At 42.5% G+C, this 20,866-nt stretch overlaps 1 protein-coding gene across 5 annotated transcripts in view; it reads right to left on the reverse strand.

The window, feature by feature from the left end:
* Positions 1-9,238, reverse strand: part of LOC112116985 (peripheral plasma membrane protein CASK) — a 408,250-nt gene extending 399,012 nt beyond the window's left edge. For 3 of the 5 annotated variants that reach the window (XM_024214779.3, XM_024214778.3, XM_024214777.3), the window contains exon 1: positions 8,913-9,238. In XM_024214779.3, coding sequence (XP_024070547.1) covers positions 8,913-8,971 — 59 coding nt within the window. In that variant the 5' untranslated portion in view covers positions 8,972-9,238. The remainder of the gene's footprint in view (positions 1-8,912) is intronic. The other 2 variants (XM_024214780.3, XM_024214781.1) reach the window with 2 other exon arrangements.
* Between the last annotated feature and the right edge of the window lie 11,628 nt (positions 9,239-20,866).

The following is a 20,866-nucleotide window of genomic DNA, read 5'->3' on the forward strand; positions in this document are numbered from 1 at the left end:
AAAATATACGTAGAGTTGAAAAGCAGGAGATTCAGAGTTAAGGTTTAACTTTCTAGAATCTTACTGTATGGTTATGGGGAAGATTCCATTTTTTGTGGTCACTAGCAAAATCAAACATGATAAAAATTTGAGTTTCTGATGTTCTCAGGGTATACAAGAAGACTGAGTATAGCTTGGCTATTTCAACTGAACTTCTGTATTTTAAGATGTAAAATTAACCTTAACACTGAGGAAAAAATAAAGCAAATAAATTCAGCTAACTACAATATCCAGTAAGGATTTTCCCTTAAATTCTTATGTGGAATTGAGTGAACCTTAGATTTTTCTGCCTTTCCTATTTTAAACTAATCCTAACATGGCATCTCCTCTTTCTTGTAGGCTTTCAAGAATCACAGGAGTGGAACCCCACTGTTGCAGGCCTTAGGATACGTGTAAAAATGGGGAGCTCTTCCTGGGAAGGATGAGGTCTACAGGGGGAGAAGGGGGAAGCAATGAATGGTGGATGACCTTTGGAGACAGCCAACTCCTCCTCGCATTAAGACTAAATCTTTCCAGGCTGGCAACAACACTATTTAGACTCGATGATTTTTCGAATCTCATGTGGTTCCTAATGAACGCTGCAAGGGTCTCCACACGAGCTTAAGGCTTGGAGGGCAAGGCCCCGCTGAACCTCTTAGGATAGGTTTCAGAGTGGTAGCCATGTTAGTCTTAGGACAGTAATTCTGAAGGTTTGCAGGTAGGACCAGATGTCCTGATTTTATAGGGATAGTCCCGATATTTGGGGATTTTTCTTATATAGGTGCCTATTACCCCCCACACTCTGTCCCGATTTTTCATACTTGCTATCTGGTCACACTATTTGCAGGTGAGGTAAAATGTCTACCACCACTCCCAGACTTCCTTTCTCCTCTGCCCTCAGATTCACCCCAACCAACCTCTCCTGTAAACCACCTTTACAGTCCACAGGAAATGCACACTAGGAGTTATGCAGGAAGGTATATCAAGATTAACAGAGGACTTTGTGAAGCAGCAGAGCAAAGTTCAAATCCAGAGAAACAACTACACAACCAACCCACAGGAGAGAGAGACTTTCTATTCCAGGTGCCCACAATACAAAATAGTGAAAATCTTGTCACTATCAAATGGAAATCTCAAGCCTGGGAAAAAGAGAAAGAGAACCATGCTACATCATAATCTACTACTGAATAAAAAACAGACAATAATGGCAAACTGAAACAGGGGATCCCAACATGAAAGTCTTATCTGGTCATTATAACTTCCTGAATTACACCAAGCTCTGGGCAAAAGTTCTAGTTTGGGTGGAGTTTTGGCTTTGTTTCTCTCTCACACACACACGTGTTACACTTTTATAGTTATATCACCAACAAAATATTTTGAATTTGAGTTTCAGAGCAGGGAAGCATTCCTTTCTGTCATGTGAATAAATCCAAAAGCGTCATCATAATCCATTCTCAAACTTGCAAAAGAGTTTTAGAAGAATTTTAACTTTGATGACTGTCACTCTTGAAAGCGTGACATGATTTACCGATAAATTTTAAGTTTACATTAAGATTTTCTGGAAGTTCCATTCCCTTTCCTGAGTGACAAGCTTCCTTTGGGATCTGTTCACAGGTGGACATTTATATTTGCAAGGAAAGATACAATTTAAAATAAATAAAAATAAAGTAGGTTTCCAACAATTTTCTGATGTCTTAACTTAATGCCTTCAGGGTCTACAAGCCATTTTCATGTTACTGTTCTAAAAATCAAATCAACTAATCTTTGACCTTGTACAATAACTCATGTAGCTGAGTGGGGAAGAGAGGAGAGGTTTTTGCTACAAATTGACAATGTTAGACCACTAACTCTGGCGATTACCTCTATTTTTAGTGTCAAGACTAAGAAAATTCTATAAATGAATTGAACATTTGGCACAAAATACCTACTTTCATCACAATCCTAGCCAATCTTTGAGGATAATATCAGTTTGTGGATTTTAGATAGGGTACCAAAATTCATCTTAAAATGGAAACTGAGTTGTAATCTTAATTGGATTAACAGTTACCTACACGTACAATGTACATACTACAACTTTAAACCGTTTGAGAATAATCAATCAGTAGCAGAGATACAAATTGTAATGCTTGAATATATATGTAAGTTGTTAAATGAAGGACATTAAAAAGGAAATATTTTTCGAGCAAAATTTACACTTGACATGCTTACTGGATATTAAGAACTGACCTTTGCTAACACCATATTAGGATGAATATGGCTTTATTACTTTTAACTTGTACCTTGATATCTACATGAAATATTACAGGACTATAAAAGTCATCAACAACTTCTGGGGCTTTTGTTTAAGGACAAAATGCAATGCACCTTCTTTATAATACCATCTTGTCTTTTGCTGTAACAAGAAGAAAGTCTGAAAAAGGAATGCTTTATAAGGATTTAAGTCAGAATGCAGTATCTTGTCAAAAATGCATTGAAAGGAGCCTGATGACTGAGAAGAGATACTGACTAATAAGTAACATTTCAAATATGTAGATTCCTAGGTTCCAAGGCCAGAAGGAACTTCTGATCATCTTGTCCAGGGATCGGCAACCTTTGGCATGCGGCCCACTAGGGTAAGCACCCTGGCGGGCCGGGACGGTTTGTTTGCCTGCTGTGTCCGCAGGTTCGGCCGATCGCGGCTCCCACTGGCCAATGGGGGTGGCAGGAAAGCGGCACAGGCCGACGGATGTGCTGGCCGCCGCTTCCCGCCGCCCTCATTGGCCTGGAGCGGTGAACCACGGCCAGTGGGAGCCACGATCGGCCGAACCTGCGGAAGCGGCAGGTAAACAAACCGGCCCGGCCGGGTTGCCGATCCCTGATCTAGTCTGACCTCCTGCATAAACCAGGCCATAGAACTTCCCCAACACAAATCCTATAGCATTCCTTTTTAAAAACATCTAATTTTGAGTGAAGAATTGCCAATGATAGAGAATCCACCAAGATGGGAAATAAGGCATAAATTGTTTTCTGAATTTGTCTAACTTCAGCTTCTAGCCATTGGATCCTCTTATACTTTTCTCTGCTAGACTAAAGAGCCCATCATCAAATAATCATTCTCCATGTAAATACTTAGACTAATCAAGTCATTCCTTAACCTTCTCTTTGTCTTTTCTCAAACAGTGTTAAAAACACCATATATTCTAACTAAACATTCTCCAATTATAATGGAAATATAGATTTGAATTGCAAGGTGTAAGAAAGTCAAACTAAGTAGAAAAAGGTTTACTGTGAAGTTTTAAATTAAAACCACCATTACGACAACTTAATTGAATGCTTGTATCTGCCAAATGGCATCTTCAGCTAATTGGATTCTGTTGAAGGAAAATATGCTATTATGACCTCATGCTTAAACCAACTATTCATTAAAAACAGTTCACCCATTCATCTTAAACATCTTCTCTGTTGCACAAGATAGGTAACACTTTGCAGAAACAAAAGTACAGAAATAATATAAAAATCTTACAATCATGGCAGAACTCTTTTCTCCAAACTATTACAAGACAAAGTGAGAGAGTGATGAAGCCACCCACACCCCCTACAAAAATCCCAACCTCCTTATCCAATGCCTCAAAAACAGACTGGGACCTAGATTTTACCAGATCTGAGATGGCATCCACTGTGAAAGGACTTAAAGAGATCACTGTAAATGCTTTACCTGATATCAGCCCACAAGGGATGGTACTTGGTACCAGTGCCAAAACATCAACTATCTTGCCATTGCTCAGAGCTAGTATAAAGGTAGCATACATCCGAGCCTTCTTTTCCCAACCCTTCCATATCAGTGCCAGTCAGTATCATTAAATAGCCCCATAGTTCTCAGAATTAGCACAGTGGTATTTTAGACAGAAAGATGCAAATGCTAATTGCTTTTTTCACACCTGAAATTTCTTTGGGGGGAGGGGAGTTGTTGAATATCTTTGTTTATTGTTTGTTAAAAAGTGTCATTACAGTTTATTGTTTTCTTTCACATTTCACACACAAAAGGATGGTAAAGTAAACTAGTACATGGGCACGTCTTCACTACCCGCCGATCTGGCGGGTAGTGATCGATCTATTGGGGATCGACTTATCGCGTCTAGTGAAGACGCAATAAAATTGATCCCCAATGGCTCTGCCGTCGACTCCGGAAATCCACCACGGCAAGAGGAGGAAGCGGAGTAGACGGCGGCGTGGCAGCGGTCGACTCGCCGCCGTCCTCACAGCCAGGTAAGTCGACCTAAAATACGCAACTTCAGCTACGTTATTCACGTAGCTGAAGTTGCGTATCTTAGGTCGACCCCCCACCCCCCCGCGTAGTGTAGACCTAGCCTATGTAGCAGAAAGCATATTGAGAGCCAGTAGTATTCCCAACCTTGTGCAAGTAAAAACAAATGTGAAATTGAAAACAGGGGTTAAACTGCATTATTTAAAGATTCTTAGATCTGAATAGTTAATGCCATTAATAACACGAGGACTTCTTTAAAATACAATTTTAATCTTGACAATGTCAATTTCAACATGAATTTACTGCAGTGTAAGGCATTAGACTGCAATATTTACAATTAAGACATTCTGACAGATAGCAGTGTAAGTAACTGCAATGAAAGCAACCTGTAGTCTATGTTGTTGGGAACATCAGAGACAGTCTCCATATTAGCATTAGATGAGTGCCATAAATCAATGTGAATCTTAAAGGCTCAGAAAATCAAAGCTGAAACAAAATCCTTACACAGCAAGGATTGAAAACAAAACTATACTGAACATAAAAATACATGTTTTGGTCTTGTATGTTCGGTACCCATGGTCCCTCTTCTGCATTAAAAGGAAACTAGGCATTATTTTCAGCCTAAGGAAAACTGCTGCATATAGTACAGAATGAGCTCAATGATTTTCATGGCAACACCTCATGTGGTAAACCTCTTCACCCACTTTAAGTTTCATACAGACTACTATATGCTGTGGTCAGAATTAAGGTTTTAAGTAAAAAAAAAAAAAATGCACTTAGTGTGATTATCTATGAATTATGAATCTAATTCACTGCCTAGCTATTAGAATGAAAACACTTAAATATTTTAGCATATATCCCTCTCAACAGCAAAGGAGAGTTGCTTCCAAGTAAAGCTTTACATAGAAAGTCTTAAAGATTTGTCTATAACTCATCTCACTGCCAGTTAACTTGAGGTAGATTAACACATTTGTGAAGGCTCATATGGAAACTTCCTAATTCTTTACCCTAAACCAAGCCCTAATCAGAGTATATCTGGATGCGTGTAAGTTTGTCAACAATCCAAGACTTAACCTAGGACTGGCACAGTAAAATGACCAATGCTAGTATCCTAATGGACACCACTGAATTTTAAGTTAAAGGCAACAAAGTTTAAACAAGGTACAGTATAAAAGTTTCATGGTTCTGAGAGTCTATGTAATACTTGTTTTATTTTTAGGGATAAAGTAGTACATTATATGGTGTATACAAGTGAAAATCTCCCCTCAACTGTTTTCTGGAAGATACACTTTTATGAATGTATCTATTCCTCCACTTCCCTTACACTCCTTTCCTCCAACAGCCATCCACCATGAACAATGTCTACTAACAGAATTAAAGCATGGGAAACACTACGTAAACTGTTCTCTGGTTGTTTATTATCACAACCTTAATTTCAACCAATTATTTAGCATGAAATTACAATGCAACATATTCCAATAGGCTAAAAGCAACTAAAAGTACTTGTTCATTAAAATTGTTAACCCAGAATTTAAAAGAAGTCTAACAGCAAACTGCATTTGTGTGTGTTAGCTGGGAGATTAAATCTCAATTAGGCTAGGTGTGCAGATCAACAGAACAGAAATATAAGGATATACTTCTAAGATTTGTTCAACCCCTGAAGATGTGTAAAACACTAACATTCTCCTTTCCATAAAAAGACATGTTTTCAGGGAGACTGTTTAAGATGGCAGTGGCATCCATCTATTTGGAAAAAGAAATTATACACAATTTAAATATTTCATGTGTCTAAAATGCAAATCAAGGCCAGGTGTGCTGTTTTGCAAGAGCTAAATTACTGTATCAATCAGTAATAAGTCACAGGAACATGCAGACACTTAGTTGATGTTTTACTGAGAGATGTTTAGCAAGATGCATATGCAGCAATACAAATAAGTTTTACACTAGCCTTCCTCGGATGGCTCAAAGATGAATAAGCTTCATAGATCTGAGGTGGTACAAAGTAAGAACTCCAACTATAGCCCCCAACAGATATCTTTGGGATACTATTCAAGTGACAATAATACCAATTATACAAATAATGGAGCTATTCATTAAAATGGTCTTTAAGAGGAATGACATCTTTCTGACCTCTACAAAAGAAGGCAACTAAGGGTATACCTATCTCATAGAACTGGAAGGGACCCCGAAAGGTCATTGAGTCCAGCCCCCCTGCCTTCACTAGTAGGACCAAGTACACCTCTACCCCGATATAACGCAACCCGGTATAACACAGAATTCGGATATAACGCGGTAAAGCAGTGCTCCAGGGGCTGTGCACTCCGGCGGATCAAAGCAAGTTCGATAGAATGCGGTTTCACCTATAACGCAGTAAAATATTTTGGCTCCAGAAGACAGCATTATATTGGGGTAGAGGTGTACTGATTTTGCCCCAGATCCCTAAGTGGCCCCCTTAAGGATTGAATTCACAACCCTGGGTTTAGCAGGCCAAATGTTTAAACCACTGAGCTATCCCCCCAACACGTCTACACTGTGTAGGGTATGTCTACACTGCTCATGTTACAGTGCGGGAACGCTGTGACGAGGGCAGCGTAGCCACGCTTTATTGCCGGCGGAGAGCTCTCCCGGAGATCAAAAATAACTCCCCCAAACAAGGGGTGGTAGCTTTATCCAGCGATAAAGCACTGTTTATACTGGCGCTTTTCAGCGCTAAAACTTTTGTCATTCAGGGGTTGTTTTTTCACACCCCTGAACAACTAAAGTTTTAGCACTGAAAGTGGCAGTTTAGATACAGCCTAAGCAAGCATAACTAGTTAGCAGCGCTGGCAGCAGGAAGACCCAACACCCAACCTAATTCTTGCTACAGTGCTGTGTCACCTTAACACTACTCTGACACGGTTAACCTATTTACATCACAAAGAACAGTTTAACAGACCACGTGATTCAGAAAACTGAAGGATTCACTTTAAAGTTCTATAAATAATTTACAGCTTATTGTGCTATCTTTTCAGAAGCATTTGCACACAAAATAAGAGTCATCTTATACTTCAAAATATTTACAACGACCCCCTTCGTGCAACCTCTTTTGAAAGCTGTTCATAAACATAGGCACATACATTATGCCCTTTTTACTAACCATAACCACATCTGAGTAAAATACACTAGGCACTATAATTCACACACAATACTATCACCTGAAGAAATCACACAAACATCAGAAATTGTTCTTCCAACTGGTAGTGCCAGTTTTGTCTAATTTCTTAACCACAGAAGCTTTTCTCCATTTGACAAGCATTAAGCATTAAGTAACATCAGTTAAACCATTTCTTGTGCTAACCAACAAGACTCTTTAAAGCTTTATAGCTGACAAGGTGTTTTATAAAAGCAATAGGTGTTAAGACAGTTGTGCCCTATGATAAACAATAAAATGAAAAGTGCCCCAATATTTGTATTTAATTAAGAACAAAGCAATCTGATCTTAAGAATGACATGTTGGTGTAATTCTGAGGAAACACAGTCATTGAAGAAAGATGACTATTTTAGCCCTGGTTTTCAAGTCAAACAATTACTGATATTTAAGCTAACAGTCATGTTGTGCAAAATAAAATTCCACTCTGCTTAAAATCAAGAGAATATTGTAACTAGTCATCCTTACACCAGGCTTCCACAAGCCACTGTCAGCAACAAACTGAAAAACAGTTTCACTGCTGAAACACCTACAACATCAATTTTTGAATGAGAAATATGCATAAAATGAGGAAGTTATAAGTCTCTTCAAATATGGTGCATCTCCCTTTCATATCCATTTTGTAGCCAAAACATCTAAGCCCTGAAGATATGAAATGTGAGAGAAGGCTGATAAAATGGGTTTCAATACTGGACAGTCACAGAAGAGGGGGAACTTCAGCTTCAATTTTCCATCAACGTACTGATCAGACTGATTCTCTGCATTTTTCCTAGCATAATTACACAACACAGATAAAAAAGGTGGGGGAGACAGACTGTCAGTTTCATACACCCTACCACACTGGTGAGCCAAAACAGCGGTGCCACGTTAACAGCTATCCCAACTTGGGTGTGATGCAAGCCTTGAACATCGGTGTAACAGCAGTTGCATAATAAGCCTCAAAAAGGCCAAGTGCTCCTCCTGCGTGGTTATTCCGAGCGGATGGTGGGCAACGCCAGGGATTCACACGGGAACTGAGCATTACCTGAGACGGAGTATCACCGGCATTGCCACTAACGAGCTAGTTACTATGCAGCAAAACACGGGAAGGCACCTGGCGACCCAACGCGCAGATACCCCCACAGAGAGGTGGCTCTACAGAGGAGCCTTTCCCTGCCCCTGGCCAGCCGGCAGCCACGGACCCGGGCTGGGGAAAGCGGCGGCGGCGGCTGTTGCAGCCGGGCTGGGTGCAGGGGGGCTGGCGGACCACGGCGGCCGGAGGAGATACCGGGTAGCTTTTCCCCTCCGCGCCCATGCTCCGGGAGGCGGGCGCCGCCGTGGAGTCACCGCGGCCGCCGCACGCAGCGGAGGGCGCGGGTGACACACGGGCACGGCGGCTCAGGTGGGCGCCGAGCGGAGCATCCCTCTCCCCGCGCGCAGGGGCCGGGCCGCTCGCTGCCGCCGCCGCCCCCCCGCGGAACTTACTTGCCGATCACCTCGCACAGCTCGTACACGTCCTCGAACAGCACGTCGTCGTCGGCCATGGTCCAGGCAGGGGGGGACCCGCCGGAGAGGCGGCCCGGGGGAGGGGGGCCCGCGGGCACGATCCCCTCCGCGCTCCCCGCCGGGCACCACCTTCAATCCCAGCCTCCTCAGCCGCCGCCGCCCGGGGGCTCCCGCGGCCACGCCGGGAATCCCCGCTGCTCCTGCGGGCCGCGGCCGCCCCGCGCGGCTCACGCTGGCTTCGGGCTCCGCGACCCCGCCCGCCTCGCTCCCTCCCTCCGGCCGCCGGCCGCGGCTCCGGCTAGCGGGGCAGAGCGGGCACCATGCAGGGGCCGGTGTAGCGGCAGGAGGCAGCGCCGCCTCGTTCCCCGCGGTGCACGCGCGCGGGGGGAGGCAGGCGCGACCCCGACCCGCACTCCGGGGGTAACGGCGGCGATAAGCGCTTTACCGGCGGGCGGGCGGGCGCGTGCACCACCACCGACACTTTCCCAGCCCGTCACGCAAGCGAGCAGGCGCGCGCCCCCCACCAAGCACGCACGCGGGCTCCTCGCGCCCCCCACCCTCGCCACAACCGCGCGCAGAGCCACGCCCACTACTCCTCCGGGAGACAGGGATTGGCCCCTGTGCGCAGGCGCGCCGCGGTCCCACATAACGTCATGGGAAGTGGAGGGCCGGGCGGAGGGAGCAGGCTCCCACATGAAGCTCCGGAGGGGCGGGGTCGTTCCCTGCCCGGGTTCCGAGGCACGCGCTGTGTGTGGCCCACTGAGAAGCAGGGGGAGGGGAGTCGTGAGGCTGCGCCCCGCTCCCTGCCTCGCCCCAGGGCGAAGGCGATTGTCGGAGGCCAGCGGCCGCGTGCGGTCAGCGTCACGGGCAGCGCAGCGGTGCTGAGAGCGGCTGGGGTTTGACAGGCGCCACCAGCAAGCTGGCAGGGCAGGGAAGCCGGCCAGACGAACTGTGCAGCAGCGGCCCGAGGGGACAAGCTGAGGGGGAAAGAGGAAACCCTCCCTAATCTCTCTCTAGCCGGGACCGCTGCCAGGCGGCAAGGCAAAGGCGGTTCAGAGAGACGTGGGGTCGCTATTAAGGTGACAGCCCCACCCCGCATTATCAGGTGCTTTGCTGTTAGTCCAGGGAAATGGCCATTTAAAGCGCCATTTATTGCCCACTCCACAGGATGGTCAAAATCGTTTCCTGTAACAGTCATGCGAGCAGTTTCAGAAGGAATGTAATAGAGCCTCCTTCCTCTAAAACTGGGCACAGTTGAGCTCCTCCAGTTATAAAAGGAGAAAAGACAACCACCTTACTAGTCCTCAGTCAGAGCCTTGATCTTTCTTTATAAACCGTGCACTGAAGATGATCCTTCTTGATGGGGGAGCCTAAAAGCTATTTCTTGCTGTACCATTTCACTTAGGAGGCATTATAAAGTAGTAAGGTGTTGGGTATCTAGTGAGCTTCAAATTTAAAAAAGCTAATGGCTGGTACATTCTGTTCCATAAACCTTTTGGAATTATACAAAACCCTATCCAGAAGCATATTCTAAATTGCTTAACAGGTATTTTTTAGCCAGAGTTTGAAAAGGTAGTTTTCAGAAGGAAGCTAAAGCATTTATCAGGGAGTTCTGAGATTTTTTTCCCTAGGGAAAATATTATTGTTGTTATAAAAAAAAGTTTATTAAAAAAGCTCTTAGACACATGTGCAGTTATAAAACTTATTAACATTAAGTAAGATGAACTTCATACAGTCATCCCACATGGTATTCTGAAAATCAGATTTGGCAGCTGCTGTAGGTTGCAGAACTGAGGACCCTTCACCAAGAACACCCTGTTTGCTGTCCCGAGACAGTTAAAAGAAAAGAAACAGTGAAAGCAACTACATTGTATCGCCAGCATTGTGGTAATACACAAGGTGAGACGCCTCCATGTATTTAGGGCCCAAACTATAGATGAAAATCAGCATCTTGACTTATATCTGGAAGCAAAGACAAAGCTAGTAAAGCCTTTAATGAACAGGTGTTATGTTCCCTAAAGTTCACACTGCTAAGCAGGTGAGCCTCCAAATTCTGCCCTAGTTGAAGCAGCTGTGTGGTCTGCACAAATAGCCTCAAGCAGAGCTCATTGCAGTAATATGGTCAAAAGGTTGCAAATGATGAATTACTGGTTACGTACACACTGGACAGAATTTGTCAGTCATCATTCTAGATAGGCAGATGAAATAATAATGAGAAGTGACTCAAAAAATCAATGATCTAGAAGTACCTCAGACAGAAAATCTTTACAAAAGATGGATATGTTCCTTAACATATTCTACAAATGCTTCCCCAAGCTACCTGCATCACCTCAGTCTTGTATGCATTGAGCTTCAATAATTTCATATTCATCTGAGTGCCAGTCTCTACCATACACTAGAAGAGACCACATCACCTGGGTTTAACCAAAGAAAATTATGTGAATATGAGAGAAAGCACGCACTGTGCATAATCTTCATACTGGTGAAATGTAGATCCAAGGTATCCCTCTCCACTAGTAGCCTAAACATGCATGTTCAACACAGGAGATGGCAAAACAAGCTACTCCCTTTGGGATTATCTCAAAAGAAAGAATCTATTCTAAGCAGGGCCCATGCATCTATGGTATCAAAAGCTGAAGACAGAGCTAACAGAGAATCAGTATGGACATTTGTCCTCTGTCACTAGGTCACCTACTACCATGTGATATGTGCTATACCTAAACCTAAAGTCTGATTGAAAGGGGTAAAAAAAAAAAAAAAAAGACAATTCCCACAACTTTGTCAATAATTGTTACACAGACAGACAGTGAGAATGATAATTAGACAGACAGCATTAAAAAGATGAGGAGTACTTGTGGCACCGTAGAGACTAACAAATTTATTTTGTCATAAGCTTTCGTGGGCTAAAACCCACTTTATCGGATGCATGGAGTGGAAAATACAGTAGGAAGATATATATACAGAGTACATGAAAAGATGGGGGGGGTTGCATGTACTCTGTACTCTGTATATATATCTTCCTACTGTATTTTCCACTCCATGCATCCGATGAAGTGGGTTTTAGCCCACGAAAGCTTATGCCCAAATAAATTTGTTAGTCTCTAAGGTGCCACAAGTACTCCGCGTTGTTTTTGCTGATACAGGCTAACACTCTGAAACCATTAAAAAGATGTTTTCCTTCATAATGGACTTCATCCCTGCCTAAGGGAAGCCATTTTCTTGACTTTTTAGAGACAGACATTGATAATCCTTACCAAAGCAACCAACACTCCCCTACTAGCTTTTACCAGCGAAGAAAGGCCTGGTCTAACTTAAAAGTTGCTGGTTGAATCTTGACAGCAGAACCCAATAAAGTTTGAAATACCAACAGAGAAGAGTTTACGTTTGTCCCCTTCTGTAATGATTTACCTACAAGGAAGGGGACCAATCTGTTCTGAATCCAACTGACCTTAAGTAGAAAATGCCTCACAGCATGAAATAGCCAACGGTTTTTGGGCAAAAGGTGCTTGGATTACTAGGTGATCCACTTCCCCGAGCATTTCTGCTGATTGCAGATGCTATGGTGAAGAGCCAACATCCCCAGAATTTTCTTCTCTCCAGCATATGTATGGTATGCAGACTCAGTCAGAGCACAACAGTGCCACTGATACTTTGCTCTCCAACTCATACATTTCATCTGTATATGAATTGTTGATAAGAAATAACCTTAATGGTCTATTAGGTCACTGATAGGGAGCCATAAACTGCACAATATAGTGTCAGGGTGCAAACTCCATGAGCAGACAAAATTTATGGGTCCCTGTACACTCATGGCATCAGAAGTGTGTCCTGACTTAAATGCAAAGGGGAGGAAGAGGTCAGAATGTGACAGAGGTGTACATCAGAAAGTAATTAGGGCTATTAGCACACAGGCTGGCTGGAACAGCATATTCCCAGCTTCTATCCTCAGTTAAAGGAGGAGCTCTCAGTCCCAGATGAGATTTTGTTTAAAGGCATCAGGATGATGATTCCTAAGATGTCAAAGAAAAATATGTTAAAAAGGATACATGGAGGTCATTTGAGAAACAAAAAATCTACAACAAGGGCCTGAGACATAATATATGGGCCTCAAATAAACAGTGACATATTGACAGTGCTGTTAAGACTTGTCACATATGCCAAAAATATAGGCCAAGTCAAGCAAAAGAGCCCATGTCGATGGCATAGAAAATATTGACACCCAGGAACAAAGTAGGCATACATTTGTTTATGTTGGCTGGAAAAAAATTATGAGGCTTTTTTTCTCACTTCCCTGAGGTAACCTTACTAGACGAAACTACAGATAGGCGATTGTACATATAAAATCTATTTTTACTAGACTCAGTATACCTGACATGGTAATGTTTGATAATGGGCCACAGTTTAGTGGGCATGAATTTAAGCATATTTCAGGGAAGTATGGGTTTAGACAGGTAATGACCCAGTGCCTATTATTTTCAATTCAATGCATTGGTGTAAAACTGTCAAAATAATAAAGCCTACTGAAAAGGGCTGTGGAGTTGGACTCTGATCTTTATTTAGCTCTGTTAAATTACAGAATGGCACCAGGGAAACATGCGTTGTCACCTGCTGACATTTTGTTCAACACAAAACTTAAAACAAGAATGCCTGCAGTGTTAGAAACTGATATCAGAGTCACAGGGGATTTGCAGATGTATAAAGAGACAGATGAGGCAAAAGAAACTCAATATGATTTGGGGTTCTGGGAGCTGCTTAATGAAAATTACACTGTGCATATCTATGATAGGAAATAATGATTGCAAATAGCAGCGGTGTCACAAGAGGTTGAAGTTGTCACCTCAGACAGATACATACTGCAGATGAATAGGTGACATCTATAGATTGCAGAAGAGATGGAGATAACGGGCACTGAGTTGGCCATCTTGCCTGAGAAGGTCTCAGAGAGATAATAACCATAGCAGGTTGAGAGGGCTGAGTTCCATCATATGACACAAGCACAACTAACTGTCTTACCACCTCCTGCCAACAGTGATACTGATGTCTCAGGAGAGATCGGCAGGTTCATGCAACAGTGCAGGACACCTCAGAGACCAATTGTTTAGTTAGCAGGTTGGTAATACAGAATTTCAAATACATATAATGTTAATATTGATTGTTAATTGTTATATTAGGCTGGGGAAGAAAGGTGTGGAGAACTGTACCTTTAAGAGACTTTGCCAGCATTATTTGGAATCAGCTATGTTATGCAAAGTCTTGTGTTGCACAATGCTGATGAGTTGGAAATCAGATGCTGAGTGAAGCAAACAGGTGTGGTGATGTAGGGTTGGAATTATGGAGGCTAGAGTTACTATCCTGAGCCTGCACAGGTGACTGAAGATGTTCAGTTATCCAGAACAGAGCACAAGCCCCCTTTTTGGGGGAGGGAGGATTAGAAAGTAAAGAGAGTAGAAACCCTTCCCCATGTTCTTGAGTTACTACTTCCACTGCTCCAATATTTAGAAGTGTCTTGAGGTGTAGCTTTCTGTTGACTATGTGTACACCTCTTGTTAGCCACTGTGACAACCAGTGACTCAGTCATGTGAAAAAATTGCCAAAAGTCCTGTAAAAGCACTGTAGCAATTATCTGCAATTTTTGATGTTTGTGTCAGAGAAGCAGACATCTGCCAGAGCAACTTAGGTGGTCTAAAACCCCCTAATTGATGGGCACTGCAAGATATCCAGGCACAGAGGTGTGAAAGATGCCCAGAAGCTTTTGCAATTTTTCCTGGTCCACTTCCACTGGAATTGCCAGTGGATCAGTCTTCCTACGCAGCAAGTCCAGAATGTCTTGTACTCAGCTGAATTGAGATAGATGAAATGGGTTTCACAGCCTCACCAGGAAATAAAGAGATAGGTACTGGGTCAGGATAATTTTCTGCCTAGGACTCCTCATCAGAGCCATGACTAGTCTGTTCAGTTGGCAGTGGGGCAGATTCTCTGGCCCTTTTGTGAACTGATAGAGAAGTGGATCTAGCCCTGGATTGGGAAGCAGATGTTGGCTTTCTAGTCTGACCTTCATAGGACTGGATATGACCACCTGGGTCATCGAATCCAGTCCCCTGGTATTCTAGGCAACCCAATCATATAATCCCTTTCATAAATGGATCAATTTATCATTGATTTTCATTTAAACTAAAACTTTTCACAGGAAAGTGTTGGGTTTTTTGAAGTTGTCAACACTTTTCATTTCAACATTTTTTAAACAAAAAATTTGGGTTCTCCTGTTCAAAAAGACTTTTTGTTTAAGAATTTACGATAATTGTAGTTGGGAATAAATGGTTGAAATAAGTGGTCATAACCAAAAATGAAATGTTTCAATTGACCCAAACCAAAATCCACCATCCCCTCAGATTTTTGATTCATGAAAACTTGAGATAGACTAGTTGTACCAGTTCAGGATGGTAAAGTTTTTCAATATGGTGAAAATTTTCATGGGATGGAAAAACCATTTCCCACCTAGCTCTACTCTACACTCTCACTGGTGTGTAATGCCCTGAATGTCTAGACCCCAAGGAATGAATCATCAGAACTGAAGAAAGAGAAGGAATACTCATCTTAGCGAGGAGGAGCAGTTCCATCTGGAGTACTGGGAGAACCAATAGACTGTGCTCTGATTGGTATCACTGATGTGCTTGGTACTAGTGTAGGAACAACAGTCCATACCAGAGGTAACTTCACTACTGCCAACAGCAGGGAGCCCACTACTGAAGAAACTATAGGATAGGTCCTTTGAAGCCATGTAGGATTTTGGTATCAAATAAGTCAAGTGATTAGAAGGTGTTATTAATGGGGTAGTCTCCACCACTTATCTCTGGTACTACAGCTACTGGTACCAGGGGATTTCTGTGATACTGAGGTAACTGGTCTAGATGCACAGTGACTGCTGCCTGAATGGTTGCCAGAAGGATCTATCTTGGGTCATTTTCTGCTGAGATATGACAGGATTTGTGGCTCCTTGAGGAAGGACCTGGTGAAGGGGTCCTTCCTTTTGTGGGCTTTGTGCTCTTTCCTGTCTCCTGAGATTTTACCAGGTGAGGACAAATCTTAAGAGTGGCTATCTCAGTTCTGTGAGCAGAGGAGCCAGCAGGAGCACGTTTTGATTATGAGTACTCAGGAATTTTCTGCACTAGCTACTCCAGTAGCTGAAGAGGAATGCATTGACTTCTCCAAAAAGAACATCTTCAGCTCTTTGAAAAAGATTTACAAATGGCCCAACACAATAAGCATCTGGTGTGTTCATCATTAAGAGGCATTACCACCTCACATGAAAGGCATTTCTTAAAGCCTGGAGGTTTGCATTCAATCATGACTGGTCCTGACACAAGGGCAGATTCTCAGACGAAAACAAAACAGGTTTTATTCTTGTTACAGAGGAAAAGGCCTGCTACCAAAAAAAATAAAAAAAACCCAACAACATTAAAAAAAATCAGAATGACCTGATGATTCCATGCTACTTTTTGTAATGCAAGGTCAGTTTTAAGCACTTCTACTATTCTGTGAGTGATAAGGAACATTTCTGGGAAATGGCTGTAAAAGCAACAGGTAACAAGTTGGGTCCTAATCCAGCAGGGATACATAGGGTTCAATCCTGAAACATGGCAAGCATGCTGGCCCCAGTCCAACAAAAAATCTCTGAACTAACACTAATGACTAACTAAGTATCTATCTATTTACAAAACAATGGGTAAGCCACACAGTGAGTGAAAAGGCTTGGACTCCGCAAGTAGCTACGGGACAGACTCAGTTGGGATCATTCCACCCGCTCCACCATGGGTTGGAGGCATGAGGACAGTCAGGGCACAGGCACAGATCCTGAACAGACACTGTTGGCCAAAAGAATCTAAACTCAAGTGTCTGGGGCACATGTGCACGAACAGTGGCATATTATATATATGGACAAGAACTCAAAGAAGAACACAATTCTATTCTGCCACAGACTTCTATGTGATGCTTAACTAGTCATTTAAATCCAGTTTTTGACAGGTGGCTAGTAATTCTGTGTTCCTCATTCTGAGTGCCTAATTTGCCCAAGTGCTATAATTAAAGTCAATGGGATCAATGGATGCTCAGCCCCTCTGGCACTAATGTAGTTTGGTTTAGTGGAATGAGCACAGATTTGGGAGTCAGGAGTCAGGCTAAATTCTAATCCTGGGTCTGCCAGTAATTCATTTCGTAGCCTCAGCCAAGTTTCTCAGTTTCCCCATTAGTAAAATAGGGAGAATAACACTCTGATGTCATAGGGGAGATGTGGAGACACTACCCAACATTTGAGGCACTCATGCTATGGTGATGAGCGCTCTAGAAGAGACCATGAGAAAGTGAATAATTTATTATTTGGTACAGTGCGTGGATGATGTGCAGTGAATAAGGCATGGGAGCACACACTGAATGATGAAGATAAAGAGAAATATTGGAACAGCTGCCTTGTTCCCTGAGTTCCACCCATCCTATGAAGAATAGGGCAGAGGAAAAAACCCAATATGTGATCATGTAATGAAAGGCATAGATTCATTTGCATGTAATTAAATATACAGTATTTAAGAGAATGGTCTTCCTGTTGAGTCATATTAGATTTTTTTACTTAAGAAAAAGTTTCTGTTTTTCCTAGACTTGCTTGCACCTCTTGTTTGCACCTCTCCTGCAAGTAGGAAGTGCGTATCCAGAATGGCCAGCTTCACAGTTTGAGACTGCTGTCTTAAGGACATATTAGGGAAAAGAAAGTGGCCTCAAACCTTTTACCTACAAGTCTGAAATCTATGAATAATTACAATCACATAGCTACCATTAATATTCAAAGCTGAAGCTCATTTTCCAAAACGAATTTTTAAACAAATAATTTGTTGCAGGTGTAATGGATAAATAATTAGTACTGCCATTTACATTCTGACTTAAAAAGAATAAAAATATTTGCCTCATAAGTTTAACACTCGGGGGTTCCAGACCTAAATGTGAAAATGTAACTAATTTCACTAGAGAACTTATAGTCTTGTTCTAATAGAGTGAAACTGAGACTTTTTATATTTAATGCCTCGGGTCTAATTTGCTAAAATTTTGTAGCAAGTCCAGAATTTTCTCTATGATAAGGACTGTATCAAAAGACCTCCTTCTGCCTTTTTTCTTCAGGTTTAACCTCAAGTGACAAATTATAGAAAGCTGGTAGCTTCTTTTGCTCTGCTTACTAGAGATAATGCTACAACTCAGTCTGATTTTTCCCTCACCTTTTTCTCTTTGCGCGTTGATTTTTCTTTTCACAATTGACACAGTAGCCCTAAGTATAGCATAAGATTAATTTAAGAAATAGTCCCATGAGCAATCATATGAAAAAGAGGGATTTAAATTAGTTCTTGACTAAAAATTAAATATTCCCCTTTGGTCTTTATTTGATGCAAGGTCAATTTTAAGCACTTCTACTATTCTTTGAGGTGTAAGGAACATTTCTGGGAAGTGGCTGTAAAAGTGCCAAGTAACAAGTTGGGTCCCAATCCTGCAGACATTTAAATACATAAGGTTCAATCCTGAAACATGCTAAGCATGCCGGCCCCAGTCCACCAAAGTGCTTAACTTGAAGTCATTGGGACTATTCGTGTACTTAAAGTATGTGCTTTGTTGGCTTGGGGCCAACATACTCAATACCTTGAAGGATCAAGCCCATAAGTAGCCCAGTGGAACTCACTGTGACTATACTCATATGTAAAATGAAGCATGTGCTTAAGTGTCTGCAGGACTGAGGCCTTCATCTGGTGTATCCAACTGAATCTGCATTTTTATGACGCTGCCTAATTTCTACTACTCCATGCCAGCATGACCTGCAACTACTGGGCTTGTCTTCTGGCCACATAACACTATGGCCCCTCTCCGAAGGGAGGCACAGGTAGAAGCAACATTAAATCTTGCACTAATAGCCACTATGTTCTGTGGTGAGCATGCCAAGGATAGTTGTTGCTTCCCCTCCTTCTCCATGCTACAGAGTCCCAAACCTTAAAATGGGATGAGAGCGGCTGCTGCAAGGTCCCACAGGCAGCATAGGAACATGCAAAGGAGATGCCACTCACCATCTTCTCGGTTCCCTGACCCACTTTCATCTGCTTTTGCTCCCCTCTATGCCGTATGTTTATGGAAGAGTTGCTAAGTGAACTCTTGAAATGGGACCCAAAAGGGATGCATTTTATACTGCCAAGGCCCTTTGCCATTGGTTCTGCATGCAGGACCAAACCTTTTAATTCTTCTATCTTTGGCACAGTATATTGGACTTGTGAAAAAAAGGATAAGTGCTGGCAGTGGCCCATAAAGAGAGATTGAACAAAAAAGCATACCATTCTTATCTTTTCTGACTTGAGTCTCAGGCTGTGGAAACAGAGATTTTCACCCTTAAATCATTTACTGTGTCTCTTCTGGCAGGCAGGAAATATAAATGGCTCTGCTAATACACAGGAGTCAAGAAATATAGTGTTGGACCATTCCTAGTTGGAAGAGGACTGATGGGTATTAACTGGCATAGGCTGATGTCTGTATTAAGCAACCACAAGCTTGCATTTCTACAGTTATTTACTTCTCTTTATTTTGCATACTGCTCTTGTCAGAGTAATTCAGATTGATTCAAAAGGGAGTGAATTGCTCTATTAATTTTGATGTTAGCTGCCAGTGTTTTAAGAAAAGCTACTAAAAGTTATAGAAAACTGTAATTCACACTACAGTACTACACTTTTGAACTCTGCAACAGCAGTCACTACAGACTGCTGATTGAGAAATTAAGTTCAGTGTGGTAGAACTGTATGATGGCATGCCCCAGTCCTGAAGGCTTTACTCTGGTAAAGCTTCCATTTGCTTCAGATCAAAGTTTTGCTTGAGTAAGGACTTCAGGCCTTGTCTATGTTTATTTGTTTATTACAGTAGCACCTAGGTGCCCCATGGTGGTAGGTTCTGTATATACACACAGTACACGTCTGTCCTAGAGAGCTGACAATCTAAAAAGATAAGATGGACAAAGGAAGTATTGTTATACAGCCCTATAACATGGGTAACAGAGGCAGAGATAGAACATGGCCAAGATCTTCAGAAATGGTTTGTGATTTTGTGGGCCTACTTTTTGGATGTCCAACTTGTGCTAATGGGAAGCTGGAGGGAGCCTGATTGTCAGAAAGTGACGAGTATTCATCCTAGGAAAAATCTGGCCCCTTTAAGACATCTCAAGTTGCTCATTCGAAAGCTGAGCGCCCACCCCCACCCTCCAAATTATGTCACCTTTGAAAATCATAGCCTTAAGTGACTTGCTGGGAGGTCACAAAGAAAGTCTGTGGCAGTGGCTGGAACTGACTCCAGGTCTCCTAAGTATCATTGCAGTAAGAACACCTGTGTTCTGTCTACCCTAGAGCTTCCACTGCTGGCAGTACTGATGCAGAAAAGCAATTCCCTTCACTAAGCAGAAGGGATGGCCTTAATGCCAAGTCACTGAAATCAGGGGCATAATTTGCCATGGGCTGTTGCCCCCTCCCCACCACTTTTCACAGACCTATGTGCTCCATTATGTCTTCTATGTCCCCCTCCTCAACTTTGTACGCAGTCATTAGGAAAACAATAATTGCCTAGATTTTTATTACTCATGATGCTATTCGGGACAGAGAATGTTCTATGTGTGACACAACTTTGCCCCACTCCGAATTTTTCTGAAATGGTGCCCCTGCTTACCACCTTCTTGGGAGCTCCAGTAGGCTAAGATCATCTGCATCTTACAGATTGGAGTCCATAGCTTGTAAAGTCCTATTGCCGTGAAAGATGTTTCATAGGCATTATAAGACTTGGGTCTTGTGTTCACTGATAGTAAACAGATCGTGGTTAACAACTACAAAACGTGCAAGATAACTGTGGTTCAAAAGGGTAAGCATAAACAATTCCAC

This window comes from Terrapene carolina, unplaced genomic scaffold (genome assembly GCF_002925995.2).
Source record: "Terrapene carolina triunguis isolate 2854851 unplaced genomic scaffold, T_m_triunguis-2.0 Scaffold24, whole genome shotgun sequence".
In the NCBI taxonomy this organism is placed as follows: Eukaryota; Metazoa; Chordata; order Testudines; family Emydidae; genus Terrapene; species Terrapene triunguis.